This window comes from Vombatus ursinus, unplaced genomic scaffold (assembly GCF_900497805.2).
Source record: "Vombatus ursinus unplaced genomic scaffold, bare-nosed wombat genome assembly UNPS02014818.1, whole genome shotgun sequence".
NCBI lineage: Eukaryota > Metazoa > Chordata > Mammalia > Diprotodontia > Vombatidae > Vombatus > Vombatus ursinus.
This window is the reverse complement of record NW_020954596.1, coordinates 49337717-49355229: the sequence shown is the minus strand read 5'-3', so window position 1 is coordinate 49355229 and position 17513 is coordinate 49337717. Positions and strand designations below refer to the sequence as shown.

The 17513-nt window shown below is 42.0% G+C and overlaps 1 protein-coding gene across 2 annotated transcripts; it reads right to left on the bottom strand.

Moving 5' to 3' along the window:
* Positions 1 to 8181: 8181 nt before the first annotated feature.
* On the bottom strand, positions 8182 to 16335 carry CHRNA9 (cholinergic receptor nicotinic alpha 9 subunit). Of its 2 annotated transcripts, XM_027836454.1 has the most exons (6): positions 16112 to 16335; positions 15658 to 15803; positions 14481 to 14635; positions 11214 to 11386; positions 10854 to 10988; positions 8182 to 10373 (listed from the first exon to the last, which is right to left on the bottom strand). In XM_027836454.1, the coding sequence occupies exons 1-6, from the start codon at positions 16173 to 16175 to the stop codon at positions 9832 to 9834; spliced, it is 1215 nt and encodes a 404-aa protein (XP_027692255.1). In that variant the 5' UTR covers positions 16176 to 16335; the 3' UTR covers positions 8182 to 9831. The 2 variants fall into 2 exon arrangements, with proteins under 2 accessions (XP_027692255.1, XP_027692254.1); XM_027836453.1 differs by having other exon boundaries at positions 10854 to 11386.
* Between the last annotated feature and the right edge of the window lie 1178 nt (positions 16336 to 17513).

The following is a 17513-nucleotide window of genomic DNA, read 5'->3' as shown; positions in this document are numbered from 1 at the left end:
CTCCAGACACGCACGGCTGGATGCATTGACCCCTGGGGGCTATTCATTTTTAGGCTGTTAGGCATAGTAAGCAGGAGCCTTTTACAAATATACAAATTTGAGGTAGGTCAGATAAGATTAAACCTTGGGGTTGGAAGAATTTCTTTGGAGTCAAAAGCTGCATTTGTGGATATTCAGGAACCAGTAGCTATCAACATCTGTCACCTCAGGCCCCTACCTCCTCTGGGCCCAACTGGACCATGATTGACCATTGCAGAATCACCTCCTGAAATGTAAGAGTCCTAGCCTTCAGGTAATGGGGGCTAGAGTAATCACTGTTACAAAATCATCATCACTCAATCATCAATCAAATTATTATCATTATCACTACCACCATCATTATTATCATCCTTATTATCACTTGGCCCTCATAACAATCCTGTGAGATAAGCACAGCATATATTATTATTCCCATCTCATGCATGAGAAAACTGAGACTGTGAGAGGTGAAGCGATTTGGCCACACTGATACAGTTACTAGGTATTTGAGTTGAGATTTGAACCCAGACCTTTCTGAACCTAGGTTCATCTGTACCACACTGCCTCAAGATGTCCAGAGTCATAAGGCTTGGTAGTAAGCAATGGCTCAGCATAGCTTCTTCCACATAGAACAGGCTCATCTTCACTGCCCCTTTCCACCAAATACAGTCTATGAGTCTCTACACGTACCTACGCAGAGCTATGTGTTCAGGGGAAATTAGAGGTGGACACTGTCCACGGTCCTAACAGAAGAAGTGTAATAGCCTAACTGGTGTCCCTGCCTCTGGGTTCTCCCCTTTCTCACTCCTCCTGTGTAAGGCTCCCAGACTAATCTTCCTCAAATATTCCTGTCACCCTGGCCCTCCCCTGCTTTATTGCCTTCAATGGTGCCTCATTATCTCCAGGGCAACATCCACACTCCCTGCTAAGCTTGGCATTCATTCATCCTGGGCCCACACTCCCTCTTCTACTTCTCTACATCTCTTTCATATAGCTCTGGTGCCAAATGGACCTGGTGCTTGTTAATTGAACATGCTGTGGTTCCTTTCTACTTCTGCGTCTTTGATCCTGCTTCCCCCCCCCCCAACTAGGAATGCCCTGCACCTTCCCACATTTCTTTCTAACCCTTCCTTCCTTCAAGATTTCTCCCCTTACCTCCCTGTGAAGCCTTCCTAGAACCCTCCCGTCCACACTGGTCTCTCCTGACCCTGGTCCCCTACAACACTTACCAGGTTGCTTATATGATACTTCCACTAGGTGACATAGCGGAGAGAGCGCTGGGCCTGGAATCAGGAAGACCCGAATTCAAATTCACCCTCTGACACTTACTAGCTTTGTGTCCCTGGGCAAGTCACTTAACGCTTTGACTGCTTCATTTCCCTCAACAGTACAATGAGGATAATAATAGCATCTGCCTCAAAGGGTTGTTGTATGTACAATATTTGTAAAGCACTCAGTGCAGTGCCTGGTATATAGTAAGTGCTTAATAAATGGTTGTTTCCTTCTTCTTCATCACACCTTGTTTGTGCTGTGATTTAGCGTTTCACAGGACTCCCTCCCCATGGGACTGTCAGCTCATTGACAACAAGGGCCATGTCTTATACTTCTTGTACCCCTCCACAACACCTAGCACATAATAGGGTTTTGCGCATAGTAGTAACAGCTAACATTTATATAATGCTTACTACATGCCAGACGCTGTGCTAGAGTTCTACAATTGCTAACTCATTTGATCCTCACAACAGCTCGGGAGGTGGGTGCTATTATCCTCACTATATAATTGCTCAGTATCGCATAGTAAGAATCAGAGGTTGGATTTGAACTCAAGTCTTCCTGACTTCATGCCCAGCATTCTATCTATTACCCCACCTAGCTAGAAAGGGAAGGGAAAGGAAAAAGCATTTATAAATCCTCTACTGTGTGCTAAGTGCTTTACAAATATCTCATTCAATCCTCAAAACTGTGAGATAGGTGTTTGCAGTTGAGGAAACTGAGGCAAACAGACATTAAGTGACTTGCCCAGGATCTAATGTCTCCGGCTGGATTCAAACTCAGATTTACCTGACTCCAGACCCAGAGTTCTATCCCTTACTCTACGTAGACGTCCCAAAGCTATTCTACTAGCGAGTTGGGAGTTTATCTGTAACAGTTACTTGGAAGAGCTAGTCCTCAAGCTAAAGTTAAAAGGAAGGACAAGATAAGGCATAACTGGTAATAGGGAGACCGAGGTGAAAATGTGCTGTTAGCTCCGCTATATGAGCCACACTACTACCCAGTTTCAATTCTCCTGGAGCTACAGCAACAATACCTATTGCCTCCTTTCCCCAGTAGAGAAACCAGCTTCCAATTCCTAATTAACCTTTTGCTTTTACTGTCCTTGACCTCTGTTCAAGTCATCACAAGCAATATCCCCCTCCAACTTCAGAACTTTCACGTAATTACAGCAATAACCCATTTCTGTAGCTGGAACATTTACAAAAGCATGCTCCATGGTGTAGGTATGTAGTGATTCCCAGAATCCCCATTTTACAAATGAACACTGAGTTTCAGTGATATAAAGCACCTAAGGTCATGAAATTAAGTAGGTCAGAGCCCAGGACTCAAACCTAGGGCCTTTGATGGAAGGTCCAGGGCTGTCTAACAGGCCACACTGTGTCTAAGGAGGCACGTTTCTGAGAGCCCTGCCTGCCATGGGCAGCTCCCCTGGTCTCTAGTAGAGGTGCTTATTTAGCTACTGAGAGTGCCCCACCCACAGACGCATGACCAGGTAAGTGCTGCAACAGGAACCGAGAGGACCAGGCCCCACACCCACTGTTTAGCTCTTTTGAATTTCCTGTCTCGCTTGTTGATTTTAAGTTCTATCCCTTTGTACAAAAGCTGTGATGCATGACACCTGAGTCATCATTATTACGTAGAAAAGGATTCTCTGCCTCTTCATTTCAACTTCTGGAACTCGTATTTCAGGGTTAAGCAGTGGCAGGAGATGAGCAATTCAGAATACTTAGGGAAAAGACCATGTACCAGAGGCAAGGGAACTCACACCTCAGGCCTGCAGGCCTGCTCCATTTAACCTGGAATGGGGTGGATTCCTTTTGAACCTTGTAGTCTGTTAATAGAAAAACAGGTCTCTTTGCCTTGTAGCTAATTCTGGAAGTGAAGGGGAGGGAGCAGAAGGGAACGTGACCAGGTCCTTGTTTCAGTGGCTTTAATTCCTGACCCCCTCCACCCTCCCTCTGAGCAGGTTGAAGCAGCTCCCAGGGAGGCCTCTCCCTCCTTTGCTGGGTTTCTGTCTTTGTACTTATCATATTCCACCTTGTAGCATAGATAGATAGATTGATAGATAGATAGACAGACAGACAGACATAGAGATTAGAGAAATATCAATAGATGCATATATATACATATACATCTATCTCTATATCTCTATCTACATATTTATATCTATAATATATTGGGGTGCTGCTCAAAGAGGACTATCTGAGCCCTTTTCAGGGCTACTCATCCACCGTTGGTGTCCACCTTCACCCAACTCTCACCTGTGGCTCCAAGAAAGTGTGGCGTGCACAATGGCCATACCCCAGTAAAAGCCATCTAGGCAGATGGGCTAAACCATGTTGAGGGTAATTGACAGGCCTCAAACCTGTCGGTGGGTTAAGGGAATGTCTACCCAAAGCATGTGAAGACTTCTCCCATTGGAATTGATGAGGATGAGATCTAGACCCCAAAAAGGAAAAATCCTGGACTTTCCCACATGGCCAAATCTCTGGCGTTCACCTGAGGCTATAATACCATCAACTGGCCTTTCATTGTGGCTACACCCAATCTCTCAATTCTCTGTTACCCTTAACCTAGCCTAGTTCTCTATTGTCTCATTTCCCTATGGCCACTCCCACCCTTAATCCTATTTGGCTCCATTCATCCTTGGCCAAGTGGTCCAGCTCCCTGGGGGTCTATTACCTAACAGTCCTGGCAGACTGCTTGGCCACGCCTAGATCCCTCCCACAGTCTTTCTGTATATAAGGTCCATCTTGTCTCCATTGAGGTGCTCAGATTCTTACAATCTAGCCAATAGCTCACTAATGTTCAGAATCCTTGAGAATCTGCCCAGTATGACAGATGTTCTAATAAACCTTGTCTTTGGCTGAAAGAAGGCTTGGCTCAAATTCTTTCGGGCAGGACCCGTGTGTTCTGATTTTGGAGTTCCAGCACCCCTAAACCCCTGAACCTCAACAGAATGGTTGGATGAGAACAATGTTCCAATGGCCATGAAGGTGGCTGAAGCAGGCGCTTAGATCTTGGTCAAACATCCAAGACACTCACGTCATTCACTGCATCCTGGGCCATTACCAATTATCCTGATTTGTCTGGAGACTGGATTCAATGACTCTGGAAGAGAGAGTGAGGCTGACTACTTCAAGCAACTCTTAAATCCAGCTCACTTGAGAGTGAAGACATCACCCCAAGATGTCATTGGTCCTCTTAAAACAGACAAACAACAACTCTATGTGTGTGTATGTGTATAAATACACATACACAAACACATATGCATATTTGCAAAAGCAGCTAGATGGCTCAATGGATAGAGTGCTTAGCCTGGAGTCAGGAACACCTGAATTCAAATCTGGCATCAGACAACTTAATTAGCTGTACAACCTTGAGCAAGTCACTTAACCTCTGTTTGCCTTAATACACTAGAGAAGGAAATGTCAAACACTCCAGTGTCTTTGCCAAGAAAACCACATAGACAGCATTGGTGTGACGTGGTCCACAGGATCATGAAGAGCTAGACATGACTGAACAACATCAATGTATATTTGTACATACATTTCTTTTCTACTAGACAGCAAGCTCCATGAGCGCAAGGAATGTATTCAATTAAATGAGAATAATATATATGTATATACATATAATATGTTGCTTTGCAAACCTTAAATATAAAATGCTAATTATTGCTTTTTTTTCATTTTTGTATCCTTAGTATCTAGCACTGAGTTGTGCCTACAGCACAACAGCAGGCCTTTAATCTATATTTATTTATTTATTTATTTATTTATTTTGGTTAGGCAATGGGGTTAAGTGACTTGCCCAGGGTTAAGTGACTTGCCCAGGGTCACACAGCTAGTAAGTGTTATGTGTCTGAGGCTGGATTTGAACTCAGGTCCTCCTGAATCCAGGGTCGGTGCTCTATCCACTGCACTACCTAACTGCCCCTAATCCATATTTCTAAAATTGAATTCTCTTCATTCCCCCTTTCTCCTGCCCTTCTCTTCCCCTTATAGGAAAGGGTTGAAAGGGACCTTGGTCCCTTTCTAGTCTTCTAAGGCTGGGATTGTTTTCTTTTTGCCTTTTTAGTCACCAAACATTTATGAAGTACTTACTCTGTGCCTGGCACTGTGTTAAGAGCTGGGAGTATGAACAAAGGCAAAGACACAGCCCCTACCTGCCTTCATGAGGCTCACATTCTAATAAGGGAGACAACATTCCAATAACTATGTCCCCATATAAGAGCTATACAATGTAAAGGGAAGGCACTAAGGGTGAGGCTGGGGAGGGGAGGCCGGGAAAGTCTGCCTGCAGAAGGTAGGTTCTGAGCTGAGTCTTGAAGGAAGCCCCAAAAGCCAGGAGTCTACATACAAAGTGTCCTTAGTAGTAGAAAGTCTTAGTAGTTTAATAGTTTCACTAAGACTTTCAGGATATCCTGTACAGAGTTGGCACTTAATGAACATTTGTGAGATTGCACTGAATATCAATCCACTGTTGAAGTTGGTGCTAAGGGAATTTGGGCCACCCCATAAAAATACGGAACCAGCTAGCTGGTATAGTGCATAGTGCCAGGCCTGGAGATAGGAAGACTAATCTTTCTGAGTTCAAATCTGGCCTAGCTGTGTCACCCTGGGCAAGTCACTTAACCCTGTTTGCCTCAGTTTCCTCATCTGTAAAATGAGTTAGAGAAGGAAATGGCAAACCACTCCAGTGTCTTTGCCAAGAAAACCCCAAACTCACAATGAGTCAGATATGACTGAACAATAGCAAAATGGGCCTTGGTTTCCTTTTCTCTAAAATGAGGGGCTTGAACCTTTCCAGCTCTAGATACCCCTGACCTGGGAATTCTAGAACACAACAAGGATCTTTTGATTAACAGCAGCTCCCCAGGTTGCTGGAGTGTAGGCGCTGGTCGCACCTGGTACCCCAGATGAAGGAGGCTGGACAGCCTATTCCAAAGTGTGAAGAACACTCTGGATTTCTGCCACCTGCCTTCCTCGTAGACGATCTTGGGACCCAGTCCCAGAGTATGTGAACAGGAGAATCTCAATCGCTTTATGCTTCATGGCTTTACATTATATATGAAGGTCCAGATACACTTACAACTTCAGCTCCTCCACACAAAACATGTCATTAAGAATTCAACAGATCATTTATTCGATGATGCAAATCCCTTTCTGGGGCTGAATTTCCTGGAAGATGGTGACATTGACTAACTATATTTTGACCCTCAGAGGTTTTCAATTACCCCCCTATGCAGACAGGGCTTATTAGTTGAAACAATTAGGAAAACAAGGGTTATCACGTGAACTTTAGCCTGAACTTCATCTTGGCAGGGCCAAGATTCTGTGTGGTGGTGGAGATCGTTGTTTCAAGTCCCCAGGGACCCAAACAAGGTAATTAATTCACTTCTTTGGGCTTATGTACCAAGTAGGTCAGCTTCTAACTTCTCTCTTCTGCGAATGAAGTAATCAGTCTGTGTAATACTGAAACCCAGAAAGCTTTTATCCCACAGCCCTCAGTGTCAGCTTAGCATTTGTGCCCCAAAACAGACCTCTCAGTCTATACAAGGGCTTTAGACTGTATTCCTCAGAACCCAGGTCCCCAGATGTCCACTCAGTTTCTGTGGTGAATTTCATCAGCGTGAGGAGAGGAGAGGAGGGGAGGAAACCATTGATTTAGCCCTATTTTTGTGTGTTTGAAGGAACCAGACTTTTTTCACATTTTAAATTCGATTTAATTCAACAAGTATTTCTAATGCTCGTCCAATGGACAGAGCACTTTGTTGGGCATTAGGAATGTCATATGAAGAAAAATAAACTATATCCCTTTGACCTCTTGGATGGGGAACCAGAATAAGTTTGTAGGAGGATATTATTTTCGAATCATTTCCCTTCAAGGAATAGAGTTATAAAAAGTTTTAAAAAAAAAAGCTAGACCTGGAGTTAGGAGAGACCTGGGTTCTGATCTCAGCTTAGACACTTCCTAATTTTGCCACCGTGGGCATTATTTAACTTCTTGAACCTCAGTTTCCCCATCTGTAAGATGAGTATAATGTTTGCACTGCCTACTCAGTTGTGAGGAAAGCACTTTGAAAATCTTAAAAATTATTCAGAGGATCCCAAAGGAGTGCAGCACACTAAGATTTTTTGGGACAACTTGTATACATGTGAATTTGTATTTTATCTCCAGATTTCACCATCATCTTCCCCACCTTGTATACCCTATAATGACGTATTTGTTCCTAAGTACAATAGTGCTCAATACCAGAAAGTAACCAGCACTAGGTGAAAAATGAGTTCTATTCGTTTTACTGTCACCCCGAGAAGAAGCAACATAAAAAAACAGAGTAATTTTATTACAGAGCAGCTAGGTGGAGCAGCTGATAGAGTGCCAGCCCTGGAACCAAGAAGACCTAGAGTTTAAATGTTATCTCAGACACTTACTTGCTGTATGACCCTAGGCAAGTCACTTAATCTTGTTTGTCTCGGTTTTCTCATCTGTAAAATTAGCTGGAGAAGGAAATGGCAAAACCACTGCAGTATCTTTGCCAAGAAAACCCCAAATGGGGTCACGGAGAGTCCCACATGACTGAACAACAACAAACAACGATGGAAGTTTTATTACAACCCCCATGACTTCCATTCCTAATTTTATTTTCTTACTGTCTTATGATTTTTATTATTAATAATATCTTCAAAAATCCTTCCCAACCCTCTTTCCTTTTTTTCATAGCAACATGGATTAATTAACCAATCAACATTTCATAAGTGCCTACTGTGGATCGTTTTCTAAAAACCAGTATTATTTTTCCTTTATTATCACTATACTTTAATAAATATGCATATATGTATGTGTACACACACATACGTACACTCATATATATGTATGCATATATGTATACACACACACTTCTACAATTTTGACAAGGACCCTTGATTTCATTGGTGTGGGTCTGGCCCTCACTGATGAAAACTACCATCCTTTTACATGGGGTAGTATGTTTTCTAGAATCACTATGACAATCTGACAGCCAGTCTGAGCCTTTCTGCCAGACAGCAGACAGACAGTCAATCCGTCAACCTACCCAAACCCGGATCCGTTTTCCAGCATGGTAGAACTTAAACTTGTCTGTTAAAGAACCAAGGGCTTAATATAGCATTAAAATGTTACCACTTGATCAAGATTTTACCATAGATATATATGATTCTATGACTTCAAAAAGCTTGATAGCCACTGTCCAAGGCTAAAGGTATAAACCAATAAGAGTCAGGGATTAGAGGGAAATAGCTTCCCCTGTCAAGTTCTGCAGTTCCATGGTGGCAGCTGCTACAATTCACGAGAAGGGCCCACCTAGCAATCTTGGACCATCTCAGCTAAGGCTATTGGGTAGGATTGCTTAAGCTGCATCAGCAACTTGCTGTCCACATGCCCAGCAAGCAGAAGGAAAAATGCAAGCATGGGTTTCCCAAGAAAGAAAAAGGGGATAGGTTGGTATGTCAAATTTTGCATGTAGACAGATAGTATTATTACCTTTACCCACCTACTAAGTCAGATAACATAAATTTATGCTTTTTGAGTACATGTTATGGTATAAGCATTATCTAAACCATGCAAAAGAGGAGCTCTCGGTCTTCAAGGTGTTCTTGAAGGAAAGTAAATTCTACATTTTCTTTTCCATTTTTATATACACAATTATAGAATCTCAGAATTGAAAGGAACCTAAGAGGTCAACGAGTCGATGGCCTGCCCAAATTATGAATCCTGTTTACACGATCCCACGTAAGTGGTCATCTGGCCTCTGCTGGAGTGGTAGGGAGCCTGCAGATTTGATATAGCCCCATTTTGGGGTGGTTCTCATAGTGATCTTTAATCTTTGTACAAGGTTCAAAGGTCATCCTCCTCTACCAAAAAAAAAAATACCCCTTTGACCTGCTAGCAAATGTCAGAAATGCCTTTAACAGAGAAAAACCTTGTAATTAGAATTGATGTCTAAGATCTTGTTTTGTTTTTACCTAGAATGGCATTGATATATTTTAGGCCTTGTTTGAGGGTTGTGTGTGTGTGTGTGTGTGTGTGTGCATGCGCATGTGTGATATGTGTTTTAAATAATATTGACCCCTCACTTACATGATAGAGAAAATCTTAATATCTGGCTTGTGAAAATGTTTCAGAGCTGGAAGAGTCATGGAACTATTCATTTAGAGTGCAAAAGAACTTTAGCTGTTATGAAGTCTAATCCTCTCAATTTACAAATGCGGAAGCTAAGGCCCAAAGAGGGGGGCAGTGATGTGCTCAAGATCACACAATGAAGGACAGAATATGGGGCTTGGAACCTAAGTCTTATGACTCCCCATTCTGGTGCTGGTCCTCCTTTCATTGTAGACTGCCTCCTCGAAGCATCCCCACCCCTACAATTTATAAATGAGGAAACTGATCCCCAGAGAGATAAGTGACTTACCCCACATAACACAGGGAGTAAGTAGTATAGTCAAGATTCAAAATCGTGTTCTTTGACTCCCAGATCTAGCATTCTTTCAACCTCACAGATTATGCTTTAGCTATAATCAAAATACTCATAGCAAACACCATGATGAAAAAAATCCACATGAAGAATCTGTCGATCACTTTTGCTACCTTCTTCCATTCGATTCCTTTTGCGTTATTGGTCCGGTGATCTTTGAGGCACTTAGCAATGTACTCAATATTCCTTGTCAGGGCTGTATACCGGGCACAGTAATTGTCTGCCTCTTTGGGATTCTCACCCTGGGTTCCCAAGTCATTATTTAAAAGTCTATTGATTTCCTTCTTTCGGGAAATGTTATTGTCTCTGTTCCTGGGCCCTTTCCGATGCAGCTCTGGGAGTTTGCTGTTCTTCTGGTGACGTTCTTGTTCTTTGCTATGGCGTGGGCTGGCAAAACTTTCTCCAACATCATAAACAAATAAGATCTTGGACATGTACTTCAAGATGACTACCCTTGCCCACTGGGGCACTGGCTTGGCTTCAGCACCACAGAAGTGGATATTCATCACCATGATAGTCAGTGCAGTGGATGCTGTGATCAGGGTCATTGTTGCTATGTAGTATTTGCCTCAGATTAAAAGCGAACAAAACAATTTGCATTAAAAACAACTTCTCGTTTTCTTCTACCTCGATCCCTACACTTCCCAAGTCAAAAGCTTTGTTTACTCTAGTTTTAAAGAACAGATAGAATTCTATTTGATGGAGCATTGAAATTCTTCAAGTTAAATTCATTATCCACCTTGACACTTAACGACTTATAAAACAAAGGAGTTGAATTTGATGATTTTTAAATTCCTTTCCAACTCTAACAACCTGTGATCTATGCCAATTGCTAATAGCAAATCAATTATATTGATTATAAATCTGGAACTGACTGATCCAACCCAAAAAGCATGTACTAAATTAAAGGCAATAGGAATACAATGATAATTTATTAACTACCTGCATCATCATCATCATCATTATCATCATTGTCAAACTGTGGCTCACTCACTTTGAGCACATAGCCATCATTGCTCTTAATATAACCATTATTACTGCTACTCACCTATCAGAGGTACATTCTCAGAAGGAGGCATGATCTCTGCAACCATTAATTGAAATACAGTCATGGCCAAGAGGACAGTGACTCCTAGGGACACTTTTTCACCAGAGGCTGCTGGGAGGTAAAAACTCAAGGGGGCTAAAAAAGATATTAGCACACATGGGATCAACAAGTTAACAATATAGAAAGATGACTTTCTCTTCAGAATAAGTGTAAAGGTTATGTCTGGGTAAGGCTCAGAGCAGCACCCGTAAGTGATCACATTCTTTACAGCAGGCATTCCATGGATTTCCCACTCCACATCTTCAATGAAATCAGAGAGGTCTCCACTATCCAATGCATTAAATATATCCACTTGATTACCATTATAGGTCCAGGAACCAAAGGTCAGGTTGCACTGCTGATCGTCAAAAGGGAAATAAGATACATCAACTACACAGGAACTCTTGGTTATGGCTGGGGAATCCCAAGTAATAAGCCCATCATATCTGAGGACCACATTTGTATTCACTGGCTCTGAAGAGTCATCATCAGCTCTAAGTGGGGGGGGGGGGGCAGAAATGAAAAAAGAAAAGCTGTTAATTAATTCATCATCTCATTTCCTTCCCAATTTTTTCCATCCCCCAAAGTAGCTCTCTACCTTTTAACTCTTTACATCAAAGTCTCCCCTATTCTACTAGGCACTTAAGCTCAAGAAGGCAGTTAGGCTGAGGGGTTAGAGCACTGGGCCTGGAGTTGGGAAGACCTGAGTTCAAATCTGACCTCACATACTTACTAGCTGTGTGACTCTGGGCAAGTTGATTAACATGTGTCTGCCTTAATCCACTGGAGAAGGAAATAGCAAATCATTCCAGTATCTTTGCCAAGAAACTCCCATGGATAACCTTGGCATGCTATGGTCTATGGGGTCCTAGAGAGTTGAACACAACTGAACACCAACAACCTAGGCTCAAAAGTTTAGAGTTGTTTATGAATCAGTTTTCTCTTTTCCTTATATTCAGGTAGTTACCAAGTCCTGTTGAATTGTTCCTTTGAAACACCTCTTCTGAATGGGAGGGAGAAAACATTAACAACTTGGGGTGCAGGGGGACAGTGAAGGAGAGATTATGGAAGCCTTCATAGACGAGATGGCACTTAAGCCAAGTGTTGAAGGAAGAGAAGGATTCTGAGAGGTGGGGATGAGGAAGGAATCCATTCCAGTCCTGGGGGATTGCTGTTCTAATTGCACAGAGATGGGAGGAGTGTCAAGGTTGAGAGACAGTGGGGCTGGAAGATAGAGTTTGTAAAGAAGAGTGGTATGAGGTCTGGAAATGTAGCCTGAAGCTATCCCATAGAGGGTATTAAATGCCTGGCAGAAGAGTTTATATTTTATCCTAGAGGCAATGGGTATAATTGAATGTTTTTGAGTAAGGTCAGACCTGTAGCTTAGTAAGACTATTTTGATGGTGGTATGGACTGTGGAGGACAGACTGAGAGAGAATAGATTGGAAACAGGGAGGTTAATTAGGAAGTTTCAGATGATATGGGCATATACCAGATTGGCGGCCATGTGAGTAGAGAGAACCGGCAGAAGGAAATATGCTTTGGAGGTAGAATCAATAGTGGTAACTGATCCAATATAGTCAGGAAGGGGACAATCAGGAATAATACAATAATAACAATGATAATAATAATAGCTAGCATTTATATAATGCCTACTATGAGCCAGGCACTGGGCTAACAACAAGTCACAACAATCCTGAAAGGTAGATGCTCATGTTACCTCTATTTTACAGATGAGGAAACCAAGGCAAATAGAGGTTAAGTGACTTGTCTGAGGCCACACAGTTAGTAAGGATCAAGGATGACTCCAAGGTTATATACCCTGGGTAACTGGGTGCCTTCGATAGGAATTGGATAAAGCAGGGTCAGGTTGAGGGAGGGAAGAAAGTAATGAGTTTTATAATGAATATGTTGAATTTAGGATGCCTATAGAAAACTGAGGAAATGTACTATAGGCAAGGAACAAGGCAGGAGTCTTCCAAATGAATTTACTCCCTAGCAGATTGTGCATGCTAACCAGCAGTGGTAATTTAGCCAATGACCCTTTAGTGATCTGGAAAACTTCATGACAATAATCAATATTTCTAGGACTCTTTAACGTTTGCAAAGCATTTCCCTCACCTCACCCTTGAAAGTAACCATTTTATAGAAAAGGAAAGTGACTTGTTTAGGGTCCCACAGGGCAAAGACCTAGTTGTATGTGACCTCTGACTTCAAATTCAGTATTTTCTCTACTACATCTCCCTGTCTTCCCTCTCCAGACTGTCAGATTCCCAGGGAGAGCATTACTTACTGGAAGTAAGTAATTAAATGTCCTTGGTGGGCATCAAACTCCTATAAGGACATTTTGGTAACTAGATTTGATATTCTTTCAGAACATGAAAGTAATGAGCTAACATTTTGATGGCACTTTATATACATTATCTCATTTTATCCCTACCGCCCATGAGGCAGGTGCTAGTATTATCCCCACTTAACAGATGATAGGTCAACTGAGTTGACCATTGTCACCAGGTTTTCAAGCATCAGAGGCAGGCTTTGAACTCAGGTTCCCTTGCTGTCAAGGCCCAGATTCTATCTATTACACTGCCTAGCTACCTGTTCATCTCCAGGACTACAAGCATATTATTTTAAGTACCCAAGCTGTTTACTCAAAAGTAACTGGCAACTATTTGCACATTATTTACTTAATGGCAAAATGCATAGTACCCTCAGCTCCACTACTTCTGTGTGCCAGCCACCGTGCTAGGCTCTGGAACAAGAATAAAGAATACTGTCATGACTGTGTGTCTCTCTTTTTTTTTGGCTGTTGGGGTTAAGTGACTTGCCCAGGGTCACACAGCAAATAAGTGTTAAGGGTTTGGTCTGAGACTAGATTTGAACTCAGGTCCTCCTGACTTCAGGGTCGGTGCTCTATCCACTGCACCACCTAGCTGCCCCTGTGTCTCCCTTTCTTATCCTAATAGGCAGCTAAAGTGGTAGAGGGGACAGAATGCCAACCCAAAATCTGGCAGGTCTGATTTCAAATCCTACCTCAGATACTTCCCAGCTGTGTGACTCTCAACAAGTCACTTAACCTTGCTAAGCCTCTGTTCCCACTTCTGTAAAATGGGGATAATAATGGCACCTACTTCACAGGGTTGTTGTGAGGATAATATGAGATCATGTTTAATGAGTAAATGATATAAATATATTACATACTTAGTATACACATACATTTAATAAAAAGAATAAAACACTTTGCAAACCTTAAATTGCTATATAAATGTTAGCTATTATTAGTGGCACACATTCTTAGATTGTTCCTCTTACATTAGAATTAGGGGCAAAAATATTATCTAATAGCCATGAATACACTCAGAGTTCCCACAAACACAGATACTCAGGAAAGCTAAGCCAAAAGAGAGACAAGATGCAAAAACACATTAAATGTTTCATTACACTGGTTGTCCAATTCCCACACAACAAGGGCTTCATTTCATGCCTGCTAGGAACATTCTTATGCTTAGAATCAAATAAATTACTAGTTGAAACACATGCCAACTATCTGAAGATAGCGACAAGTCATTAATTTTGATTCCAACTTACTTGTTATAAAGAACAATATCTGGTCTCCATACTAAGTCACTGGGGATCCTGATGGTGTCTAGCCCATCATATTGGTCTCTATCCCACTTGAGATATGCATCATACCAGATTTGGCGAATCCACAGATAGGCTGTCAAAATTTGGTTTCTCTCATCCTGCAAGAGGACTTAGGATGTAGATACTTCTAGACAACAGCAATTCAACCACATGCATCCTATCTCTAGAGTACATTGTCCACTTCCGCATTATGGCCATTTCAAGGACTTAATGTTACATGCACAAGCAACAGCTTTTAAAAATTCTCCTTCTCTAATTAAACTGACAAGCCCATCTTTTAAAATTGTGCTTAGCTTAAAATGGACAGATGTTCGGGTCACATTTGATGAACAGATCAAAATTGTCATGAAAACATACAAGGAGGGAATAATGGCAGGGACAGAGAGAAAGAGTAAAAGAGAGAAAGAGTGAAAAGAGAGATGAGAGAAAGAGGAGAGAAAAGAGAGGGAGAGAAGGAAACAGGAAAATGGAAAAGAGAGAGGGAGAAGGAGAAGAAAAAGAGCAAAGAGAGAAATAGGGTAGAAGAGAGGAGTAGAGAAGGGGAAGAAAGGAGGGAGGAAGGAAGGAACAGAGGAAAGGAAGATGGGGGTGGGGGTGGGGGGAGAGACAGAGAAAAAGAGAAAGAGGGGAGAGAGAGACAGAAAGAGACACACACACAGAGACAGACAGAGACAAAGACAGAGACGTACCTATCCATAATGCAGAGAAGGAAAGTGAAATCTCATAACTGTATGCACTCTCAAATGCAGAATAAGATACAGTATCTTTTAAACACACATCCACCCACCCACCCACACACACACACACACACCCCTTGTTTCTGTTTTCTTTCTCCAAGCAGATTTTAAAGGTCTTGCAAGACATTTTTATTCTGCTCATTCGCATACCAGACTGCTGAGCAGGATGAGGGTTATTTTCATCATTTCATATCTAAGGAAAACATCAGTGAAATTAACACCTTTGTGAAGTGAAGACCTCTCTCCTTTATCTCACCCATCTCCCATTATGCCTGCCTGCTCCTATCCCCTCTCACTACCCTAGCTAAGAAGCTGTTCCTTTGGAAAATAAGATTGCTGTCCTAAACAGCAGCTCTAATAGGCATCCATTTATTGTTACTTACCATATCTTTAATTTGGGAGAGCGTAATCTGCAGAGTGACATTCAGTACTTTGTCTGTATCTTCCACTGGTCTCAGGGCATTGGAGTAATCTTCAAAAAGGTCATTAAATAGCTTTTGAGCATATTTTCCTTCTGCTGCCTCTATGACTGCATTAAAAAAAAATTGGTACTGAGTCAATACTCACAGCATAGTCTGTATCTCAGAGCAGAACAGGCTTTCAGCATGTGATGCTATCAAAATCAGGCAGGAAACAGAGCTAGATTGACAAGCAGCTTTTGGGAAGCATTACCATTTATCCATCCCTTTCTGCAACGAATGTGTGCCCCTGCTCAGCTCCCTTACACAGTTCCCCCCATTCCCAGATGTTCAGCTATTGGTTGTGCTTCTCAGTGCCAGATATGCTAAGCCAGGGTGACAGATACAAAGGTACAACCACTACCACCTGAGCTCTCACCTCTCAATCTTGAGGCTGCCCACAAAATCCAGCAAACGGAAAAGCAGGAATGGGGCCAGTCCATCCTTTTCCTGGAACTCCTTGAGGTTGAACGAGAGGCAGAGGTGATTTTCACTCTTTGACTCTATGAGAAATGATAAGACTTAGTACAGATGAAAAATCTCTATAAGTCACCAGTAAACTCTGGCCCCAGCACCAGGCGTTTCTTTCTTGGGAACAGCTGTCGCCACTGCCACCGTGGATGAGAAATCTCTAAATGGTATTGCCCGCTGAACCTGTGCTCATGCTGACATCCTGTTTCCCCCTCCCTCACCTTTTGTATCTCAGTCTCTTGTACGTTCCTCACCAAAGGTAACCTGAGACCAGCCTATTCTGCTCCTGATGTCTGGAGCTCGGGGGAGTCAGGCCCAGAGTTAATAGTGAGGAAGGGAATCCCAGGTGATCCTCTGCGACCTTCACCCAGAATACTCAGATCACACACCTGGAAGGGCTTTTGGGGGAAGAGAAAGGGGATAATAGCAGAAATGTTCCCCCTTTTCCCACATTCTTGCCACAAAAACTTCTTTATGCCTGAAGAGATGGCTTTATATCATGGGAATTCATTCAGACTCCCAGGGTTAACCTGAGAACTCCCACCTCCAACATGTTGATATCACGTGCATAAAAAGTTTGCTGAAATTCTGGTATCAGTTGAACAAGATAAAGTGAGGATGAAAATGATTTTATCTAAATCAGAAGGGAGAAGAAAAAAAGGAGATAATTCCATAGTGGAAACATTAGACTATTTGCTTTTCTTTCTTTCAGTATTTCCACACAGATTGTTTTCCTATCCTTTTAGTCTGTCAACTTTAGTACCCTTTGGGTTCTAGGATCCAGTTCTTAACTTTGTGGATCCAGAAAAAAATATATATACATACATACACATACACATATATATATAAACCTATTTGGCCTGTGCTGAGCTGGCTGGCCCTCAGAATTTGGATCAGGGGCCAACCAAACGCACAAGAAATGTATGTGTAAAAATAATAACTAGTATTTGTAAAGCACTTTAACATTTTCAAAGCACTTTACATATACTATCTCAGTTGGTCCTCACAACAACCCTGTGTATAGGTGTTATTATTATTTCCATTTTATAGATGAGGAAACTGAGCCTTAGCGAAGCTAAGTGATTTGCCCAGGGTCACATGGCTAGCAAATGTCTGTGGCAGGATTTGAACTCAGGTCTCCCTGACTCCATGTCCAGTGCTCTATCTACTTCACCTTGAGGCCTTTAATGTAAGAACGACATTGATGATGCTACTGCATCTTCATCTTTATTTCAACACCTTCAATTCAACAAAATTTATGAAGCATCTGTTATGTGCCATTCACTGTGCACATTTTGGGGTTGCAAAGA

What these genes read in the sequence shown, in the direction of transcription:
- CHRNA9 (XM_027836453.1), bottom strand. Translation starts at nt 16,175, where the DNA reads ATGGACTGGCCCCATTCCTGCTTTTCCGTTTGCTGGATTTTGTGGGCA. An exon ending in GGCAGCCTCAAGATTGAGAG is followed by an intron (nt 15,804 to 16,111) that starts GTGAGAGCTCAG and finishes TTTTTAATGCAG; the next exon opens with TCATAGAGGCAGCAGAAGGA. An exon ending in GATATTGTTCTTTATAACAA is followed by an intron (nt 11,387 to 14,480) that starts GTAAGTTGGAAT and finishes CCCCCCACTTAG; the next exon opens with AGCTGATGATGACTCTTCAG.